The following is a 20,633-nucleotide window of genomic DNA, read 5'->3' on the forward strand; positions in this document are numbered from 1 at the left end:
CTTTGTCCAAAGGGACTTAGAAAAATCATGCACAAATTGTGTTCGAAACATCGAACCGACACCGGCACATTAACATACTGAGGCAAGTGCGAATGGACATGCTTTAACCCCTCTTCTTTTGAGCCTCAAATCCAGGAAATCCAAATCCCTTTCTTCATCACTTCCTTCCACCATTTTTGGTGAGAAGCCCTGGTTGGGGTTTCTCCAAGTTGCCATCTCATCAACCCTTCATGAACTACATGACCCACGATTGTGCTGATGGCATATGAAGGCGAGGCAACAACAAACAAATGAGTGACAAAATGGACAACTAAGTAAAATAAACAAACGTAGATAGTCCGATGGAGTTTGTTATTGGGATTGCCTTCTTCTCACGCCACCTCGCATTGCCTAGACTAACCATCGGTTCATCTTCGTCTCTTGACCCGTCTTTTTTTTTTCTTTTCGGGGTCAGATTTCTTGATGTGTGCATGAACATTCTTTTTAATCTTTTGCGGTCAAAGTCATCTAATGAAGAGGAAAAAGTATGCTTTCTCGACGGGGCCAAATGGATGACCGAGTGATCAAGGCATCTGTCATCCACTGTTATAAGTCCAACATAAGGACACTAGTCGACCAGTTTCTGTTCTTTCTTTATTTCGTTGATTTCGAAAGCCTAAATCCCGATCAAAGAAGGGAGAAAAGTATGATCTTTGTTCTAGTTTGCAGGAAAAAATGAATGTCAATGTTTTTTGATTGCACGGTCGTCTATCATATAAAAACTATGGCAAAAACATTGATGATAGGCACAATAATGGTCAGAAATACACCCTAATGGAACGCATTTACTCTTGAGATTTCAGAAAATTAATAAAAGCTTTTGACATTAATAGGTGAAAATAAACCTTCTGCATCTGCAATTTGGATGCACAAACAGTGTTGCGCGAAACCAAGCGATCGAACAATAAAATAGACAGAACAAAAAAATAAATCGGACACTAGATGTACGTGGTTCGGTCGTAGAGACCTACGTCCACGGGGAGAGCAGCAACAAATTCCACTATAGAACGAGCGATACACGGAGATTACAGAACCACACTCGAGTAACTCAAACACTCTCGGTGTTTCCCAGCCCCAATTACATTCAAGAACGCATACAGTGTTTAGCCCACAATTCCTAGCGAAACAATCCCTCAATCTCGCAAAGGAATTACATAAATCTAACCTCAAGATTTAATTGGCTTCGACACTTGAATTCTTGATGCAATTCTGCGAACAAACCTTCACTCGTCGGATGAACGGCACGAAGACACGCACAAGCACTCACATATGCGGCGCTTCAGCGATACTTCATTGTTCCTGACGTTGTTCCTCTCATATATATACATGCATGATAGGCACAAAAAGACGAATCCATCATTATCCTTAGCCACCGTGCATTTATATCAATATTTGAACTTCGAGCGTGAACAGGATACTCAATGCACGGGATATCTATTAGAATTCTGCCAATAAAAAACCAAGATCTCTTTTTGCTTTTATTTTCTTTCCTTTTATTGGATCACGCATGTTGATTGAGTCCGAGAGCATATCAAAATCCATGTTCAAATTTCCCGTTCCAGTAGCCAAATCCTCCAACGCAGCTTTAGATTATATTTTGCTAGATTCGGATATCCGTAAAATATCCGATTCGCAAAAAATTCAGATTTAGCTTCGGACTCAAACTCGAGGCATATTTTCAACAATCTCCACCTTGGCTCGACGTTTGAGTCAAGTCTCAATCGCTTCGCTATAATCCAAACATCATCTGCTACTACTCTCCCAACGGCCCCAATGGGCTCAACCGCCACAGACTTCATTCAAGTCCAAGTCGCACTTGAACTTCGCCATAACCGTAGACCTCATCAGAATACCAACCGAACATGCACATTTAACTGCTCCACAAGAACTTTCTGATACAAGCTTCTTAACCATAGATAAAGCAAAACCTTTATCGCATCCATATCTGTCGGGAGATCGAATACGTACCTTGCCAATATCAGCGATTACAGCAACCGTTGGCTTTATAGGCTCCACCTCGCTATAAGCACCATCCGTGTCGATTACTACGCTAGTACTCGCTACCTCGGGAGTTTCTGGTTGCAACTCTACCTCAAGCCGAACACCGTCCGGATCCGTATTAACACCGCCACAAACACTCCTACCCCGAAGTACCGGAGACTCGTCAAAGGTAACTTTTCTGTTGCGAACAGGTGAATTTATATTTGAGCACCACAACCGATAGCCCCGATCACCTCGTGCATAGCCATGGCATATGCACCTTGCCCTCACATCGAGCTTACCATCACTTACTCGATAATAACACGGGCAATCAAACATTCTAAAAGCAGAATAATCAGCAACGTTACCCGACCACACTTCTTCGGGAGTCCGATATCCGATCGCAATCGATGGAGATCTGTTCACCGGGTAGCTCACCATACTAAGCGCATCCGCTAGAACTCTTCTAGCCATACCAGCACTAGAGATCATTTTACGGGTCATCTCTAATAATGTTACGCTCATCAATTCCGCAAACTGTTGTGGTCTACTAGCACTAGTGCGGTGTTTCACTATGCCCTTTATCATGCAGAATTTATTTACCAGCTTCGAGCAGAACTTCATGCTACTGTCGGTTCGCACATGCTTGATCAACTTATTAGTCTCCGTTTCGATCAAAGCTCTCGACCGCGTATTCCTAACAACAGCATCAAACTTGTGCACCGGTACAGACACCCGGGTCTTCCTCGAGCGGTCGTTAGACTCTCGAACAGATGTCGACGTCTCCGAGCGAAACCCTGTTAATGTTTCACCTTTAAGTTCATACAGGCCACCATGCTTGATTCCTTTCATTATCACTAGGGCACCTCGAACAATCTTCAAAACTCCACCTTGTGAAGAATACCTGTATCCAACTGAATCTAGGGCACCCAAGGAAATTAAGTTCTTTTTCAATTCTGGAACGTATCTTACTCCGATCAATGTCCTCACAATACCATCATGCATCATGATTTTAACATCACCAACACCCACAACATCGCATTCAGCGTTGTTCCCCAACCGCACTTTACTACTATCTGTGCACCGATAAGTAGCAAACCAGTTTCTATTTGGTGTAGCATGAAAAGAACAACCAGAATTCATAATCCATCCGTCAAATGACGAATGCTCGATGTGAGACAAGATCCTATCGACACCATCGGAATCATCGGCTATAGCTGCAACATCATCTGTAGATTCAACTCTAATTCCCTTAACCGTTTTGTTTTTCAGCTTTAAGCAATTTCTTCTAAGATGCCCTCTCTTGCCACAATTCCAACAGACCGCACCACCAGTCCTAGATCGATGCGTCTATTCGAGTTCATACTACTTCTACTAACACGAGTATCGGTTCTTCCTCTATTTTCACCTACTAAAGCGGTAGATACATATTCACCGGATTCTCTTCTACGGATGTCCTCGCTCAGAATTAAATCTCGAATACCATCAAACGTCAAACTTGTTGACCCAAAGGAATTACTAACAGCGGTGACGGTAGTATTCCAGCTATCGGGCAATGAGGATAATAGAATCAAAGCACATACCTCATCTTCAAAGTCAATATCAACTGAACTCAATTGACTAACGATCACATTGAATTCATTGATATGATTAGCAACCGACGCACCTTCGCTCATCTTCAAATTAAATAGACGTCGCATCAAATAGACCTTGTTGATCACGGAAGACTTCTCGTACATATCCGACAGGGCTTTCATCAAACCCGCAGTTGTCTTCTCTTTGACGATGTTAAACGCGACGTTACGAGCCAACGTCGGTCGAATAACACCCAGCGCTCGTCTATCCAGCAATTCCCAATCAGCTTGCTTCATCGTCTCTGGTTTCTCCCCGGACGGGGGCAAGTGCGGCTTCATCTGATATAGATAGTCTTCAATCTGCATCTTCCAGAAGCCAAAGTCCTTCCCCTCAAATCCGTCGATTTTTACTTTTACTTCTTCTGTTGCCATCGATTCGCTTCAATTTGACAAACCTGGCTCTGATACCAATTGTTGCGCGGAACCAAGCGATCGAACAATAAAATAGACAGAACAAGAAAATAAATCGGACACCGGATGTACGTGGTTCGGTCGTAGAGACCTACGTCCACGGGGAGAGCAGCAACAAATTCCACTATAGAACGAGCGATACACGGAGATTACGGAACCACACTCGAGTAACTCAAACACTCTCGGTGTTTCTTAGCCCCAATTACATTCAAGAATGCACACAGTGTTTAGCCCACAATTCCTAGCGAAACAATCCCTCAATCTCGCAAAGGAATTACACAAATCTAACCTCAAGATTTAATTGGCTTCGACACTTGAATTTTTGATGCAATTCTGCGAACAAACCTTCACTCGTCGGATGAACGGCACGAAGACACGCACAAGCACTCACATATGCGGCGCTTCAGCGATACTTCATTGTTCCTGACGTTGTTCCTCTCATATATATATACATGCATGATAGGCACAAAAAGACGAATCCATCATTATCCTTAGCCACCGTGCATTTATATCAATATTTGAACTTCGAGCGTGAACAGGATACTCAATGCACAGGATATCTATTAGAATTCCGCCAATAAAAAACCAAGATCTCTTTTTGCTTTTATTTCCTTTCCTTTTATTGGATCACGCATGTTGATTGAGTCCGAGAGCATATCAAAATCCATGTTCAAATTTCCCGTTCCAGTAGCCAAATCCTCCAACGCAGCTTTAGATTATATTTTGCTGGATTCGGATATCCGTAAAATATCCGATTCGCAAAAAATTCAGATTTAGCTTCGGACTCAAACTCGAGGCATATTTTCAACAAACAGTAAGTGTGATCAAATCAAAAGCATCAGGTTAATATGGTAGCTAAGTTCTGTCAAATGAAAACAAGAAAACTAGCCTACCATAAAGGATTAATCAGGTTAGGGTTTCTTCAGGTTACCATCTCATCCACCCTTTATGAACTAGATACACTGTCAGAGAAAATTATCAAAAAAAATTCTAAACCTATTATAATTGTGCCAATTCAATCTTAAATATATTTTTTTTTGGCTAATTGAGCACTAAACCTTTTGCATTTGTGTCAATTAAGTCCATTTGACCGGTCGGTATTGACATAAATAATTTTTTATAATACTTTAACATATTTCAAGTTTTTTTAATTATTCTTTATATTTTAAATAATTTTTTTCATGTCTTTTTTCTTTTCTTTTCTTAGGGCCGGCCGCCCCTTGCCTAGATCCGAGAGATGTTTGCAAGCCCTTGCCGGCCACCAGGCTAGAGCAACGACACCTCACCGGTCGCAGCAAGACTCACGGCCGGCGGCCGATTGCGAACGAGGGCTCATGACTTGCGCAAGCGTGACCAACAGCTCGCAACTCTTGCCTCGTGGCCGTCGGAGGTCACCGGCGACCTCCTGCTAGCCCTAACAAAAAGAAAAGAAAGGAAAAGAAAAAGATACGAAAAAAGTTATCAAATGTATAAAAATGATTTTAAAAAATTAAAAAAATTATTCATCTCAACGTCGACGGGCTAAATATACTGAATTGGTGCAAATGTAAAAGTTTTAGGACCCAATTAGCAAAAAATATATATATTTAAGACTGAATTGACACATTACATTAAATTTATGACTTTTTTGGTAATTTTTCCTATACGATTGTGCTAATGACAAATGACAGCAACGCGACAATAAACAAAAAGAATGACTACATGGACAACTAAGGAAAGTAAACAACCGTAGATAGATTAGTGGAGTCTGTTCTTGAGGTTGCCTTTTTCTCACGCCACCTAGCATTGCCAAGGACTAATCTCGAGTCTACTTACACGGTGTATATGCCCATTTCGGTCGCACTTGTCTAAACTTAGTGGCTTTATTTTAACTTCAGCCTGCCAAAAGAATCATCTTAAATATGGTAGCTAAGCTCTGCCATATGAAAACTAGAATACTAGCCTACCATAAAGGACTAATCTGCAAAGGGTTCATAGGAAATCAAATGGCACATTGACCTAGCCTCGATTAAGACTTGAGAAATGGAGATTTTGGTGGAACCAACTAGCCGTGTTGACTTCATAGAAGGCATGGACAAAAAAAATACACCTTTCATTCTCTCTTGGCAACAACTGTAGTCAATGAGTTAAAAGAGAGGACTCTTCTTCTTTTTCCTCACTTTTTGCAGTGAGCTTATGAACAGAAGAGTCAAGATTCGAACTTTCAGGCTCGACTAACTGTTTCTATGTTAAAATCGCAGCCGATGGAAACCAACATGGTATCCATCTCCGTCACAACGGTTTGGAATGTCAAGTACTCTTTATGATGAGCAGCCTGATGTTAGCCGGGAACCCTGTTCTTTCACCTTAAACAGATTCAATGCGAAAGCAAATACACCTCAAGCAACTTCTTTCGACCACGTTGGTTAAAGGGATTAAGCTGCTGTGAAGGGAAAGGCGGGGCAAGTCGCCAAGGTACGTGACTATTACTTCAACTTACATAAAGTATGGAACGATTTTCTAGCTTCACGATCAAGAAATATTGATTGGAAGTATGAAGCTTAGACCAAAAAGGTGACAATTACTTGCTTAAATTCAGGAGAAAGGTGGATCCTAAGACCTCGACTACACTCCGTGGTATTCGAGGTACCATTCACTCAGCCACTTTTGTTGCCTCAGACATCATATCATAGTATCCTCAATAAAAAGACCACATGAACACAGAAAAGGGGTTAGTGTATGCCCTGCTTCTTCTTTTTCTACTTCAGGTAAGTACTTGCTTGGACATCCTAGACCAAAACAATACTATCAAAGATGGAAACCTCTTGCTTTCCAGTGGTAAAACATTCGCTCTGGGTTTCTTCAGCTCGGGTAATTCTAGCAATCGTTATGTCGGAATTTGGTTTCACCAAATTTCTGAGCTAACTGTTGTTTGGGTTGCTAATCGAGAGAGACCAATCAGGGGCACTTCAGGAGCTCTTTCAATTGATTCTGATGGAAATTTGGTGCTCCACGAGACAAATGGAAGCTTTCCTGTTTGGTCCACAAATGTCTCTTCTGCATTATCCAATGATTCCACTACAGCCCGGCTTACGGATTCGGGCAATCTAGTCCTGGTTCAAGATTTTAGCCAAAGGTTGATATGGCAAAGCTTTGATTATCCTACAGACACTATGCTTCCTTTCATGAAACTCGGGTTGAACCGCAAAACCGGTTTGGACCGGTTCCTAACATCATGGAAGTCCCTGGAGGATCCGACTCCAGGCAATTGCTCCTATAGGATGGACCCAACGGGCTACCCTCAATTATTTCTGTACAAGGATGGGGTTCCGTACTGGCGTGCCGGATCATGGATTGGAGACCGGTGGAGCGGCGTACCTGAAATGATTAACCCTCACATCTTCAACGTGAGCTTTGTAGATGACCCAGACGAAGTTTCTATAATGTATGGCGCTGTTAACACATCAATCATCACAAGAATGTCGATCAACCCGTCGGGGTCAATCCAACGATCCACATGGCACGACCAAGATCAGCGGTGGATAGAATACTGGTACGCGCCGAAGGACCAGTGCGATTATTACGGCAACTGTGGGCCCAACAGCAACTGCAATCCATATATTGCGGGCCAGTTCGAGTGCACATGCCCGCCAGGGTTCGAGCCCAAGTCCCCGGGCGATTGGTACCTAAGAGATGGATCGGCAGGGTGTGTAAGGAGGGGAGGGGTGTCAGTGTGTCGAAGCGGGGAAGGATTCGTGAAGGTTGCACTCGTGAAGGTGCCAGACACTTCAAAAGCACGTGCTAACATGAGCTTGAGCTTGAAGGAGTGTGAGAAGGAATGCCTGGGGGATTGCTCTTGCACAGCTTATGCTAGCGCCAATGAGGGCCTGGGGGGTTTGGGGTGCCTCACATGGCATGGCGATTTAGTCGATACAAGAACATTTGCCGATATAGGTCAAGATTTATATGTACGGGTCGATGCGGTCGAGTTAGGTACTCCTACTTCTGCTACTCTATGTTAATAATACTATTTTTGTTAATGCGATTTACCTCCCGCGACTTCATTTGTACCATTAGATTATCATTGTCAAGAAAATGATGAATCGAACTTCAAAACAGATTAAATTCATGAGCATAATAAGTCACATCCATGATTTTAGGAACCTAGTTTGAGATTTTGCTTCGCATAAACTGTGTATCGTTCGAGATCCACTTGGTGATATCGGGTTTCAAGTTGAGGCTGAGAGAATTTTTCATTCTGTTCTTGGCACAAGCACATTCGAGGTCATTGAATCTGAAACACTGTCGTACTTTCCTTTCAGCTCGTTACAGGAAAACAAGCTCCCTCAGCCGAAAGGCGACGGTTGCGATAGTTCTGGTTTCAGTTGTGACAGCTCTACTGCTCGCTGGCTCCTTCTCCTATCGCTTCATGATCAAGAAGAGAAAGGGTGCGTCACTTAGTCCTCACCATCAGTACGCTTTTTATTAAGCATAGAACTTTCATTTGGTTTAACGAAATGAATTCCCGAATGAAGAATCTCACAATTTCTCCAAGGTTGTAATGGCATTTATGTGGTTGTCTTGGAAACAGATCGCAGAAGCCATAATCCACTAATGAGTGATATCATGAATCCAACACATTTGGATGGCTCTCGGAGTGTAAAAGACCGTGACGACGGACCCAGAGGAAACAGAGATGTGCCACTCTTTGATCTGAGCACCTTAGCTTCGGCAACAAACAATTTCTCCATCCTCAGTAAGCTTGGTCAAGGTGGTTTTGGATCAGTATACAAGGTAACCTTCCATTACACAAAAAGCTACTTACAAAAACTGACAGAGACTTCTAATTGAAAAGTAATTTGACAGGGCATTATGGGCAATGGAACGGAAATAGCGGTCAAAAGACTATCGAAACATTCGGGACAAGGAGTTCAAGAATTTAAGAACGAAGTCCGGTTGATTGCAAAGCTTCAACATCGGAACCTGGTGAGACTACTTGGCTGCTGTGTTGAAGAAGATGAGAAAATGCTAATTTACGAGTATTTGCCAAACAAAAGCTTGGATGCCTTCCTTTTCGGTACATCCTCTCCTCTCCCACTAGCTAGAATACTCCAATTTCATAATCAACGCATGATGACGAACCATGGTTTGCTGATATCTAGATCGTGGTCCAGACACAACGCAAAGATCGATGCTGGATTGGAGGAAACGGTTCGACATCGCATCCGGGGTGGCTCGAGGACTCTTGTACTTGCACCAAGATTCGAGGCTTAGGATCATCCACCGAGACTTAAAGGCCAGCAACGTCCTACTCGATGATGCAATGAATCCGAAGATATCGGATTTCGGTATGGCTAGGATATGCGGCGCGGATCAGATCCAAGGAAACACAAATCGAGTAGTCGGAACATAGTAAGAATTTTTGCCATCACAATGCTTTCTGTGCTTACTGTGTCCAAGAACCTCAACTCAACTGAACAATCAAAACCCTCTTTTACTGTCACTTTTTGCTGCGGCAGCGGGTACATGTCGCCAGAGTACGCAATGGGAGGTATATTTTCGATAAAATCCGACGTCTATAGCTTCGGAGTTTTGCTGTTGGAGATCATCAGTGGCAAAAGGAACACCGCATGTCACCCGGAAAATCCATCATACAATTTGGTAGGCCATGTAAGTATTTGAACTCTTTAATAAGTACAGGCGACAGGACTGAGCCTAGGACATAATACATAGCCTGAAACACTCGCTTGTGCACAACACAATCGCAGGTATGGGAGCTATGGAATGAAGGAAACTGCGAGGACGTTATCGACGAGTCGATGGGTGATTCATGCGCCAAAGAGGAGGCCTTGAGGTGCATCCAGATCGGTCTTTTGTGCGTGCAAGAATTGGCTGAGGATAGGCCGAACATGTCCGCCGTTGTGTTCATGTTGGCAAATAAAGATGTGGTTCTTGCATCCCCGAAACGACCTGCATACGTTGTCAAGAGCAGGTACCATGGCGGGAATCCATCTGCAAGGGACGGAACGGCTTCTGCGAATGACGTTACGATTTCGATGGTCGAAGGCCGCTAGTTGTGCCGTTCTCTCGCCCTGGATTAGTTATAGAAACACAAATTCACTTTGAAAGCCTAGGAGTTTATGGAAGTATTGGGTACTAGAATTCCAAGGTGTATTGAGCCGGCAGAAGTCCTGAAGAGAAACGTTTGCTTGCCTGGGCTGTCAAACCGATATGGATTGCTTATGTTTGATATGTTTTGAATACTGCATGATGCTTCTTTAGTTTACTTTGATACAATAAAAATTGTAGTTAGGTTATTCTCGTGATTTAATATGCATAGCCGTACTTAGAGGAGTAAATCCACAACAACAAAAAAAATTATGAGATCATCGCTTACTATTCTAAAAACTTAATATGTCGGAGATACGTATAATTTAATATTTAACTATTCTATCATTTCTCCTCATGCTTAGCTTGAAATTTGACCAAGAGTAAGATTGGACCTTTGTAATAATTGAGGGAAATAAGGGCATCAAAAGAATTTGACTCGAACCTTTTGTGCATGTAATGTTACTATTTGGAGTCAAATAGAAGATAACCACATGGTGGCGTGACCCTAATTGTGCTTGCCTGATATGTATTTAATAGATTAACTTAACTACGGTAAGGATATAAATAAAAATGTAATTATAGAAAGATGCATAACACTTATCAACTACATATTAATACAAATCTCCTTTACGGAAATTAATATAGACCCTTGATGTTTTGTTGGATGCTTTATCATGAAAGATGGGATGGTGGCCTAGGAAGCACAGATACTTTTTGGAGGCTCTGTGTCGTGTCCGATACTCCAACAGGTGGCTGATACGTGGTCGGCGTTCTAAACATGTCGGCGGCAAGTGAGTCCAACATTCTGAGACGTCCTTTCGATACGCATGGGATCAATTTTAAGTATTTTAAATAAATTAAGGACCAAAATGAAAATTTTTCAAAAATATATATATTTAAGTCATATACGTAACCACCCTAAAATTAATATACTCGGCCATTAAAAAAAAAAACTAATCATGAATCTCTAAGAAAGGAAAAAGAAGAAACTCACCGATGTTATTTTTGTGTGTATATATATACATATATATGCTAATTTATCATTAGTATACAATGTGTCCTAACACGTCGAATTTCTATATTTTTTTTAGAAATGACATGACGACATGTTATTTCCGTGTCGGTATCGGTGCTGCTTAGGCGGTAACCATGCTTATCCTCTTGCTTTTGTTTTAAATTCAATAAGATTTCTCAACTTAACCGAAAGTTAGAAAAATAAAATAAAATTATATATAAGAAGGAGAATAAGCCAATAGTTAACAATCTGATAGAAATTTGGCAAGTGGCTTTTCCGACAATGGCTTAAGGAAAAGGCAGGCGCAAATCTTCAAGAGGTTAGAAAGCAGAAAAAGGTTAATCATTAAGCATGGAAAACGGGAAAAAAAAAAAAAAAGACTGAGATTGACTTTAAATAAAGTCATTTGCGTGCAAGACAACAAAAGCTAAACCAAACCCCAATAAAAAAATAAAAACATTAAAAAAAAAAGAAAAGAAAATCAAAAATCAATTTGACCTACATCAACGGCCCAACTACCATGCCACTAGAATTTTTCACTTGTCGTGTCGTGGATCACGTTCTAAACTTTAATTGTTTTAGGCCACGTCAGCTGGCCCCCACTTTCGTGGCTTTTCTCCTCACTCGGGTGAATCTTAACCGGAGGCCGAGATGGTTGAATGAGTCCTAGTCCCATGTCGGTCGATTTGAGCCATCACTTTCTTGACAGCTGGCAACGTGATTTTGTACGAACGCGGAGTGGGTCCCCCCACCCCTCCCGGTCGAGGGATGGAAGGATACTTCCACCTAAGGAAAGAGCCCGAAACTCGAGAAGGGCACCTTTCGAAGCGTCCGTCCATAACCAAAGCATCAATCATTTGATTATGTCGTACGTATGATATTCAATTTGAGTATTTTACACGTATGGAATCACACCAGATTACATATACAACGTGGAAAGTTAATAAGATTTTGGAATTAAAGGAAAGATTAAAGAAGAGAGAGAAGTTATCGATTTGAAACCTAAAGATCCCCATGGACGAACTAAATTATTCTATGTATCGATCATACTGATGTTGTAACGTAATCAACCAATTACATGGTACCTTTGTATGCCCCATTCAAATGCACGTTTTATCCCTTAGCCCCATTTCCTTGAACGGTACTTTGAGCACCCAAATAATACACATTTCAATTAGAGATGGCAAAATGGATCTAAAACTCATAGTGGGTGTCATAAATGGGACTTAAATTTTAAAAATTATCTTACTTGGATCATAAATGGGTTACTTAACAAGCTTAAGTGGATCATACACAAGTTATTTTTCATTTTATTTAATTTTTAATTTCTCTTCATCTTTTTATTTACCTTTTTTTTTTCTACAAAATCCAGCAAGGGTTATTGGCCCATCCTTGCTGCCCACTTGGTGAGGGCTGCGAAATCCTTATGGGCAGAGGGCAAGGGTTGCGGCCCTCGTCATGTCTCAACAAGAGTCGGGACTCTTGTCGGACTTAGAAGGAAAAAATAAAATAAAAAATAAAAATTTGGAATTGCTTTTAAAAAATTAGAAAAAAAAATGTCAATAGTGTTTTAGCAATATAACTATTTTAAAAAATTTACGAGAAATAAATTTCATAAATTGGGTTAGATATGAAAGTGTTTTAGTGATATGTATTGGGTTGGGTATAAATCGGGTCAAGTACAAGTCGTTAGATTTGTATTGCATGAAAATGAGTAAAAGCGAGTTAAATGAATCAATTTGGACGAGACCATTTTCTTCAAACTCATCTTCTATGATAGCCTTGCTCTAGTAGATATTTTCAATCTTACGTTTTTATGAAGTGGATAATTGATAAGAGTCTTTATACATTTTACATTAGCTTTGATCGCTTGCCCTTATTTCGGACTTTAACTAGAGCACTCACGTAAAAGCTTCCAAATGAGCTTCCCTTCTATGCTCCTTGTAAAGGGGCCGAGAGAAAGGCTCATACCTCTATGCGATCTTGGAACTTAGACTCGGAAGACTCATTTGACATGTTTAATCCCAACCAACATTTTGCTTTTGAATTTTATATGCTAGCATCTAGTTATTGAGTATCACTTCTCTAAGTCATTATCATATAGTGTGATGATCACGTATAATATCTTCTATTTGCAACCACTTTCACTTTACCATAACTAGCCCAATACCACAAAAAAAAAAAAAAAATCCAAACTTTAACATCTATTTCAATGATATCCAAAACTTTTTTTGTCCTATAAAAAATCTCCAACTTTTACTTTTTTCCTAATTCTACCGGCCTAATACCCAAAAAAAGCTCTAACTTTAGCATATGTCCCAATTATATCCAATTTTTTTTTTGTCTTATAAAAAATCTCGACTTTTACTTTTGTCTCAATTCTACTACTGTCATTAGGTAATTCTATGTGGCATTTCTATGTCGTTAATATATTACACCTCAACAAAGCCGACATAAAAAAAAATTCAACTTCTCTTACGTTATTTGTTTCTCCTACACATTATCGGGAGACACAAAGCCACTCGAGATGGCTCGGTAGCCAACAGCTCAAAGAATGGCCGGACGTGGATATTTGATTATTTGGATGAACGCTTTCAAATCTCATCATCCGCTAGACATGTTTCCAAATTTCGGAAATTCATTGGTAAGTTAGGCGAGAATGTTGAAGCCATGTAGGATTAACTAACAATGATTATAGATAGAAGGCTAGCGGTGATAGCATCGAGACAAAAGTAAAAGCGGGGGGTTTTTAACAAAATAAAAAAAATTTGGATATAATTGAAACATAAGCTAAAGTTATAATTTTTTTTTTTTTTTTGTATTAGGCCAATAGAATTGGAATAAAAACAAAGGTTGAGAATTGTCTATGAGACAATAAAAAATTGTAGATATAATTGAAACATATGCTAAAATTAAGATAATTTTTTTTCTTTTTGTATATTAGGCCTACCACAACGACCCCAACTTAGTCATTTTCGCTTAAGACAGCGACCACCTCCTGATTTGTCCCTTGAATAATACAGCCACCACCCCGGGGCAATACAAATTTATGCATCCATGATAAATTTCCAGACAGATATAGAGAACATCCGTTAGGATGACAACCGCAAGTTGGTCTCCAAAAGTCCAAACAAGTGGTGGCGCCGCACAGAATTTCACGCACGACGCCGCATGCGCATGTGTGAGCGAGAGAGAGAGAGATCAGGTGACTGCCGCAACGACTGTCGCCTTCGCGAGGCCACTACCTCTCCCCCTCTCAGCCGATCCTTCATTTTGACTATTTTCCGGTCTTTCGTTTCCGTATTCTTTTGGATACAAATGATGATCCTATATAAGCTTATCATCTCTCCTAAGTTGGGTTATTTCGTCGAGAGTGAATACGTTCGATACATGGCCGAGTATATCCCGTCCGGGCACATTGTCGAACTCCATCCGAGTATATCTCGTCCATGGACAGTATCACTCTCCAAGAAGAACCAACATTTCATCGTAGACCGATGTTCATCACACCTCTGAGCTAGTCTCACTTATTCTGAAACCCTCATTTCTAGTTTCATTGCTTGTAAAAGAATGCATTAGAGCCAAAAGAATGAACTTTGACATGCTTACTACACCATCATCTGTGAAATAGAAATTGTGGTTGTTTGGCTTTCTGAGGACTAAGATCTGAAGGACTATGTGGCGTCGGAAACCTCAATTCTATCCTGAGTATTACATCATTATATGTGATCTCAGTCAACTCGAACGAGCTATCGACGGGATCTAACGGTAGCAAGTGGGAAAAAAAGGAAAAAGAAAAAAAAAAGAAACATAAGAAAAGCAGAAATAAGGAAAATAAAATTACTATAAATTATCCACATCGGTGCCATGTAAGATGAACAATGTCTATATCAGTAAATTCGGATCAAAATTGATCGGATGGACATAATTGATAAAACATGAAAAAGTTTAAAACTTAAAAAATTCAACAATAAAAAATTGTCAAAATTTTTAGATAAAAAATAAGCAAAATTAAAAGAGCTTAAAATTGAATTAATAAATTTACAATGACTGATAGAGCTTTTTGGACAATTTTTTTTCCCAAATGATTGCGTGCCTCGAAATGCGATCACTATTCACAAGGTTGAACAGCATATGAGCCGGGCACGGGGGTTGCACTGCACAAGACACGTGAAAAAGGATGGCTACTTCAACTCAATCCTCGTTCTCCCCGCATGGTAAGCCGTTGACCTATCTTGAGGACAACGAGACACGACTCCAACGTGGCCTCTCTTTCTTTAAAAAATTGTCCGATCAGTCCAAAACTTATTGTATATATGTCGATTCAGGCACAATCTTTTCAATTTTGTCAATTTAATCTTAAATTTATGTGCGAAATTCTAGAATCACCTCAATTCCCTCATTATGTTTGTCAACTGGACATATGGCACCGATATATGCCGTCATCGATTGATATATGAACATCCTTTAACAAACCAGCTAATGCACGATTTCGTCCATGTGTACGCACTTGATCTGCTGATGTTATGATATTTGCCTTGATTTCTTCCCTCGTGCTAGGCACGTGTGTCGACGGACGAGCTGTTTTTGGTGTCTAACGGTTTGTGAAGAGGAGAGATGATGAGATTAATTTTATTAATTACCAAGGGGTAATGTTAATTATTGAATATTGAACCGAATCATACGAATGTAATGTCAGTTAGCATGACAAGGGTCTGCTTAAGTAAAAAAGTATGTGGAAATTGGGTCACTTAGAAAGTAAATACTGGGAAATCAATGCATCAACTGTTTTTACAAAGCGTGTAATTAATTTTGTGAAAATGATATAACATGATGAATTGACACACGCGCCATCATGAAAACGAATATTAATTTTACAATGCCCCAGGGCATGAATAGGACGAAAACATGGCAAGAAAAAGGGTCGATCCAAACATGAACTTTTTAATTTTACTAGTTTCGTCTTACATCTGCGCGCGGAATTCTAATATAATCCTTCCGATCAACATTCGCTGCAAATCGCCGGTGTGACGGTGCAGTCATCATTGACCATCCTACATGACATACCGCCATGCCGGCGATTTCCGATGATAATTGGTGGGAATAACTACATTGAAATATTGCGGGAAAACTCTCGGGATTAAATTTACAAATTTAATAAGTTTAGGACCGAATTAACATCCGTATAATAGGTCTTAGACAGATTAGACAATTCCTCCCAATTTTTTGCAAAGCTCGAGAGCACTAGCTCATCGATCATGTACCTATGCATTAGCACACGTCGCTGAATGCAATGAGAAAAGTTTCTCGAGATTACAAATTGACCCCCACAATCTCAAATAATTTTTATTTCGTCTTGCAAATTTAACCAATTCTGAAAAAAAAATAAAAGAAAAAGAAGGGGGCAGAAGGAAATTAATTGACTAAAGGAAAAACGCGTAGCTTGAGATAAAGGCACGAAGAAAAGGGCCACGGATTGGAAGTAAAGGAGTTGACCCACCCCGTCGGCACGGAATAAATCACTAAAATTATTCCAACTGCAACCCGGTCCATCCACGGACCGACACGTGGTCGATAAATCGCAATTGTGAAGACAAAATCTTCAATTGTATATGGACATTCCTTCATAGAAAACGAAAAAAAAAAAAATGTTATCACGCAATGCTAATTCGACATCCCCATTAATAATTGACTTTCCTATCATCATTTTGCATTTTCCGAAAGCTCGATTTCTCGATGAAATTCATTTATATACACAATCAAAAGCTTGCGTATACATCTGACGGCTCATATTTTTAGAAAAATTATTTCGTTATTATAAATACAGTAGACGCGATATAAGCGATTATTTTTTTAGATTTTTTTTTTTTTAATTGGGGAAGTTGTGCGACACAAGCGATTCATAATTCCTCGAACGACACTTTTTTTTTTTTCCTCCGGGGGACCACCTGACAAAGAAAAGCTCGTCATTCACGGGGAACCAAGCAGTCCGATCAAACCCCCCCGGACGGGCTGTGACTGTAGACTTTCCCCCGTGACAGCCGCGGGCCCCACTTTCCCTTTCGTTACTGCAGCTTTTTCTCCTCTGGGCCCCACCATAATGGTATTAAACTAATCGGACCGTTGGACCCGAAGGGGCAGGCCGAAATGACCTTTTTGGCCCCTCCCCCTTCTCCCCACCATCATCTGCTGAAAACAGGGCTTTTTGTTTCTTTTCCTTTTTTTCATTTTTTGGTCCCCCTTTTTTCTTTTTTTTTTTTTTTTTTGGCTTGTCATCAACGAAAAAGTTCGAGAGGAGCATGATGACTCTCGCTTCCCCTCCTGTTCCCCTTTGTTTCCGGCAAAGTAAAGCCGACAAGCACCAATTGCTGATTCTGACTCACGAGACTGTTTTGGAAGAAGAAGAAGAAGAAGAAGAAATTGAGAAAAGAAGACAAAAAAGAAAAAAAGGAAAACTCCCTCGATTTCTTTCAGCCATGTATATAATTTATTACACCGAGGTTGTCCTTTCCTTTGTTCCCTTAACTAGGGTGACGCGGCCACGCCAACCCTACCAACTAGAGCGTACTTCCAAGGGACGTGGAGAGAGAGAGAGAGAGAGAGTGGGGTTTTGCTCTTCGTGCTCTTCTTTCCGTTTCGTTTTGTTTCCCAGAGGGTTTGAGACCCGCTCGGGGCAAAGATGGGTAGTTAATTTTGAAGGGCGTTAGTCTCGGGGGAGCGATCCGTCGGATCCGCTCTGAACGGCAAAAGTCAAGGATAGCGATCAATGTTGATAGATGTGAGGGGAGGGGAGGTGAGGGGAGGGGAGGGGAGGGGCCGATCGCCCTCGCAATCATAGTCTTGAAAACATGAATTTCGAGCGAAGTAGCGTGATGTGGCGTAAATGTTGTGTGCCGTTCACGCATCTGTCGATAGTTCCCGCCTTTCGAGCGATTCAGAAAGCCGATCACATCATGAGATACCACTTTTCGCGCGGAACGTATAACCGCCACGTTAGGTGGTGGTTAAGCTCCGTATACCAAATATTTTTGGAGGCGAGCTGCTATTATTACGTATCGCTTCAAGCAGATCGTTCCCACCGCGCACGAAAGATATGGAATTGCTTTAAAAAAAAATGATTGTACTTTTGAGCAGGTGCGAAAATGTTGAAGGTTTCACATTTTCACATTTGTGAAGAAGGGCAAATGAATACGACCTTATTCTACCCAGAGCTTCCAATGTGTTGCGGCGACTTGATGACCTAACTTGCCAAATCGCGCACGTGTCGCTACATATCACCGCATGGCGTGGCTATAACGTTTGGCAAAATCTAAGCTAAGGGTAGGAAGTGCAATTTGGGCATTTCGAACGTTCACGGAAACAGCAGACGAAAGCCGAACTTCGTTTGTCAACCTGCCGCATCATGTTTTTTGGGCCGAAAAAGAAAAATGGGAAAGACGAAAACTTGTGCTTAATCTTTATTCCGGGGAGGACGTCTCCAATTCGAATCGACGAAGCGCCTCCCTCTCTCTCTCTCTCTCTCTCTCTCTCTCTCTCTCGTTCTCCAGAAACCTCATAAACCCTGTGACAGTAGAGCGAAACGTCATTGACGAGCTTCCAATTCCTCTTCTTTTTCCCCTGTAGAGGGTGAAGGCGGAGACGAGAACACTAGAGAGAGAGAGAGAGGGAGAGGGAGAAGATGTCGACCCAATTGCCGGACGACTTCCGGTGCCCGATTTCGCTGGAGATAATGTCCGACCCGGTGATCCTGTCCTCCGGCCACACCTTCGACCGCTCCTCCATCCAGCGGTGGCTCGACTCCGGCCATCGCACCTGCCCCATCACCAAGCTCCCTCTCGCCGACCACCCCTCCCTCATCCCAAACCACGCCCTCCGCAGCCTCATTTCCAATTTCGCCCTCGTTCCCACCCCCAGTTCCCGACCCGACCTGGGGCCGAAGCCCGAGCCCAACACCCTCGTCGCCGCTCTCACCTCCCGTTCGTCCCCTCTCGAGTCAAAGCTCGAGTCTTTGACCCGTTTGACCAAGCTCTCCAATCGCGACCCGGGTTTCCGGCGGCGGCTCACCGAGTCCGGCACCGTGTCGGTGGTTCTCAACTGTGTTGACTCGGATAACGGGCTGTTGCGCGAGAGGGCTCTCAGCTTGCTGCTGAATCTCAGCTTGGACGATGATAACAAGGTGGGGTTGGTGGCCGAAGGGGCGATTTCGAAAATAGTCGGCGCCTTGAGGGCGGATTCGGCCGACTGCCGGGCGCTCGCCGCCACGATAATCACCAGCTTGGCGGTCGTGGAAGTCAACAAGGCCACGATTGGTGAGTACCCTTTTGCGATTAGTGCCCTCATTTCGCTTCTGAGGGATGGGAATGGCAGGGAGAAGAAGGAGGCCGCGACGGCGCTCTTCGCCATATGCTCGTTCCCGGATAACCGGAAACGGGCGGCTGCAAACGGGTCGGTGCCTGTTCTGATTAGGGCCGCAGATTCGGGGCTTGAGAGGGCGGTCGAGGTGTTGGCGATGTTGGCCAAGTGCAGGGAAGGGAGGGAAGTGATGGGGAGGTGTGATGGGTGTGTGAGAGTTTTGGTGAAGGTGTTGAGGAATGGGGGTTGTAAGGGAGTTCAATGTGCATTACTGACTCTGTATTCGCTTTGTTGTTATAGTGAGAGAATTTGTGTGGAAGTGAGGAGGCAGGGGGTTTTGGACATGTGCATTAGGTTGCTGGAGGATGATAATGAGAAGATTAGGAGAAACGCCACCAGCTTGGCTCAGCTTCTTCGGGGTGATCCCAATTGTTCTGTGAGATGATCCTGTGAGGGGGTAGAAGGTTGACATGAAATTGGACGTGTTTTTTGTGATCAAGGTTCGGTTTTTGGATGATGCATAGGCGAGTCAGGTTTGTTGTTCTTGTGTCTTTCGTACCTTTTGTTGGATAGATTTCTGTACAGAGCCAAAAAAAAAAAAAAAAAAAGAGATTTAGATTTTATTGAAGAACATGTTTTCTGTATCTTGTAAAGTTGAATAAAGATAACAAGCATGAGCTGTTGCTCAAGCTGTACTTGATTGTTCTGTATTTTCTGGGATTAAGAAAGGTTATTCTTCCCCATTTTGTGATTGAATGGCTTCAAGAAAAGCTACTTGAATAATTTGACAGACTATTCTTTCGGTTGTTTGGAAATACAAGGAATGGAGGAGAGCTAGTTCTACAGAGTGAGTATGGCTTTTCCAATTTGAAGTTAGTGGCTGGAGGAAAGGAAACTGGAGCCATTTTTCTGAACTAGGGGTGTGTTGCCCGTTCTGTCAATTTGGTTGTTTCTCTGATGGTAGAATCAACAGAATCCGAAATGAGAGCCGTTCCAGTAGTCCAATTTGTTGTGTTCAAACTGTGCGAAAATGTTTGCCTGTTCGATATCTGATACTCTGTATTATCTCCTCAGGGTTTAATATGGTCTGGCCATGATTAGCTTCTTTTGAA

The 20,633-nt window shown here is 41.8% G+C and overlaps 2 protein-coding genes across 2 annotated transcripts; both read left to right on the forward strand.

Moving 5' to 3' along the window:
• Nucleotides 1-6,663: 6,663 nt before the first annotated feature.
• On the forward strand, nucleotides 6,664-10,305 carry LOC115739796 (G-type lectin S-receptor-like serine/threonine-protein kinase RKS1). Its single transcript, XM_048284825.1, has 7 exons — nucleotides 6,664-8,036; nucleotides 8,366-8,491; nucleotides 8,635-8,837; nucleotides 8,910-9,120; nucleotides 9,218-9,455; nucleotides 9,563-9,713; nucleotides 9,812-10,305. Exons 1-7 carry the CDS (start codon nucleotides 6,758-6,760, stop codon nucleotides 10,115-10,117), a joined length of 2,514 nt encoding a protein of 837 aa, XP_048140782.1. The 5' UTR covers nucleotides 6,664-6,757; the 3' UTR covers nucleotides 10,118-10,305.
• Nucleotides 10,306-18,566: 8,261 nt separating this feature from the next.
• Nucleotides 18,567-20,231, forward strand: LOC115739781 (U-box domain-containing protein 8). Its single transcript, XM_030673035.2, has one exon. It carries the CDS (start codon nucleotides 18,848-18,850, stop codon nucleotides 19,964-19,966), a length of 1,119 nt encoding a protein of 372 aa, XP_030528895.2. The 5' UTR covers nucleotides 18,567-18,847; the 3' UTR covers nucleotides 19,967-20,231.
• Nucleotides 20,232-20,633: the final 402 nt, after the last annotated feature.

Source organism: Rhodamnia argentea, chromosome 9 (genome assembly GCF_020921035.1).
Source record: "Rhodamnia argentea isolate NSW1041297 chromosome 9, ASM2092103v1, whole genome shotgun sequence".
In the NCBI taxonomy this organism is placed as follows: Eukaryota; Viridiplantae; Streptophyta; class Magnoliopsida; order Myrtales; family Myrtaceae; genus Rhodamnia; species Rhodamnia argentea.

Coding starts and splice junctions, on each gene's coding strand:
- LOC115739796 (XM_048284825.1), top strand. CDS start 6,758: ATGAACACAGAAAAGGGGTTAGTGTATGCCCTGCTTCTTCTTTTTCTA. Junction 8,838..8,909: donor GTTTTGGATCAGTATACAAG/GTAACCTTCCAT, acceptor GTAATTTGACAG/GGCATTATGGGCAATGGAAC. Junction 9,456..9,562: donor AATCGAGTAGTCGGAACATA/GTAAGAATTTTT, acceptor TTGCTGCGGCAG/CGGGTACATGTCGCCAGAGT.
- LOC115739781 (XM_030673035.2), top strand. CDS start 18,848: ATGTCGACCCAATTGCCGGACGACTTCCGGTGCCCGATTTCGCTGGAG.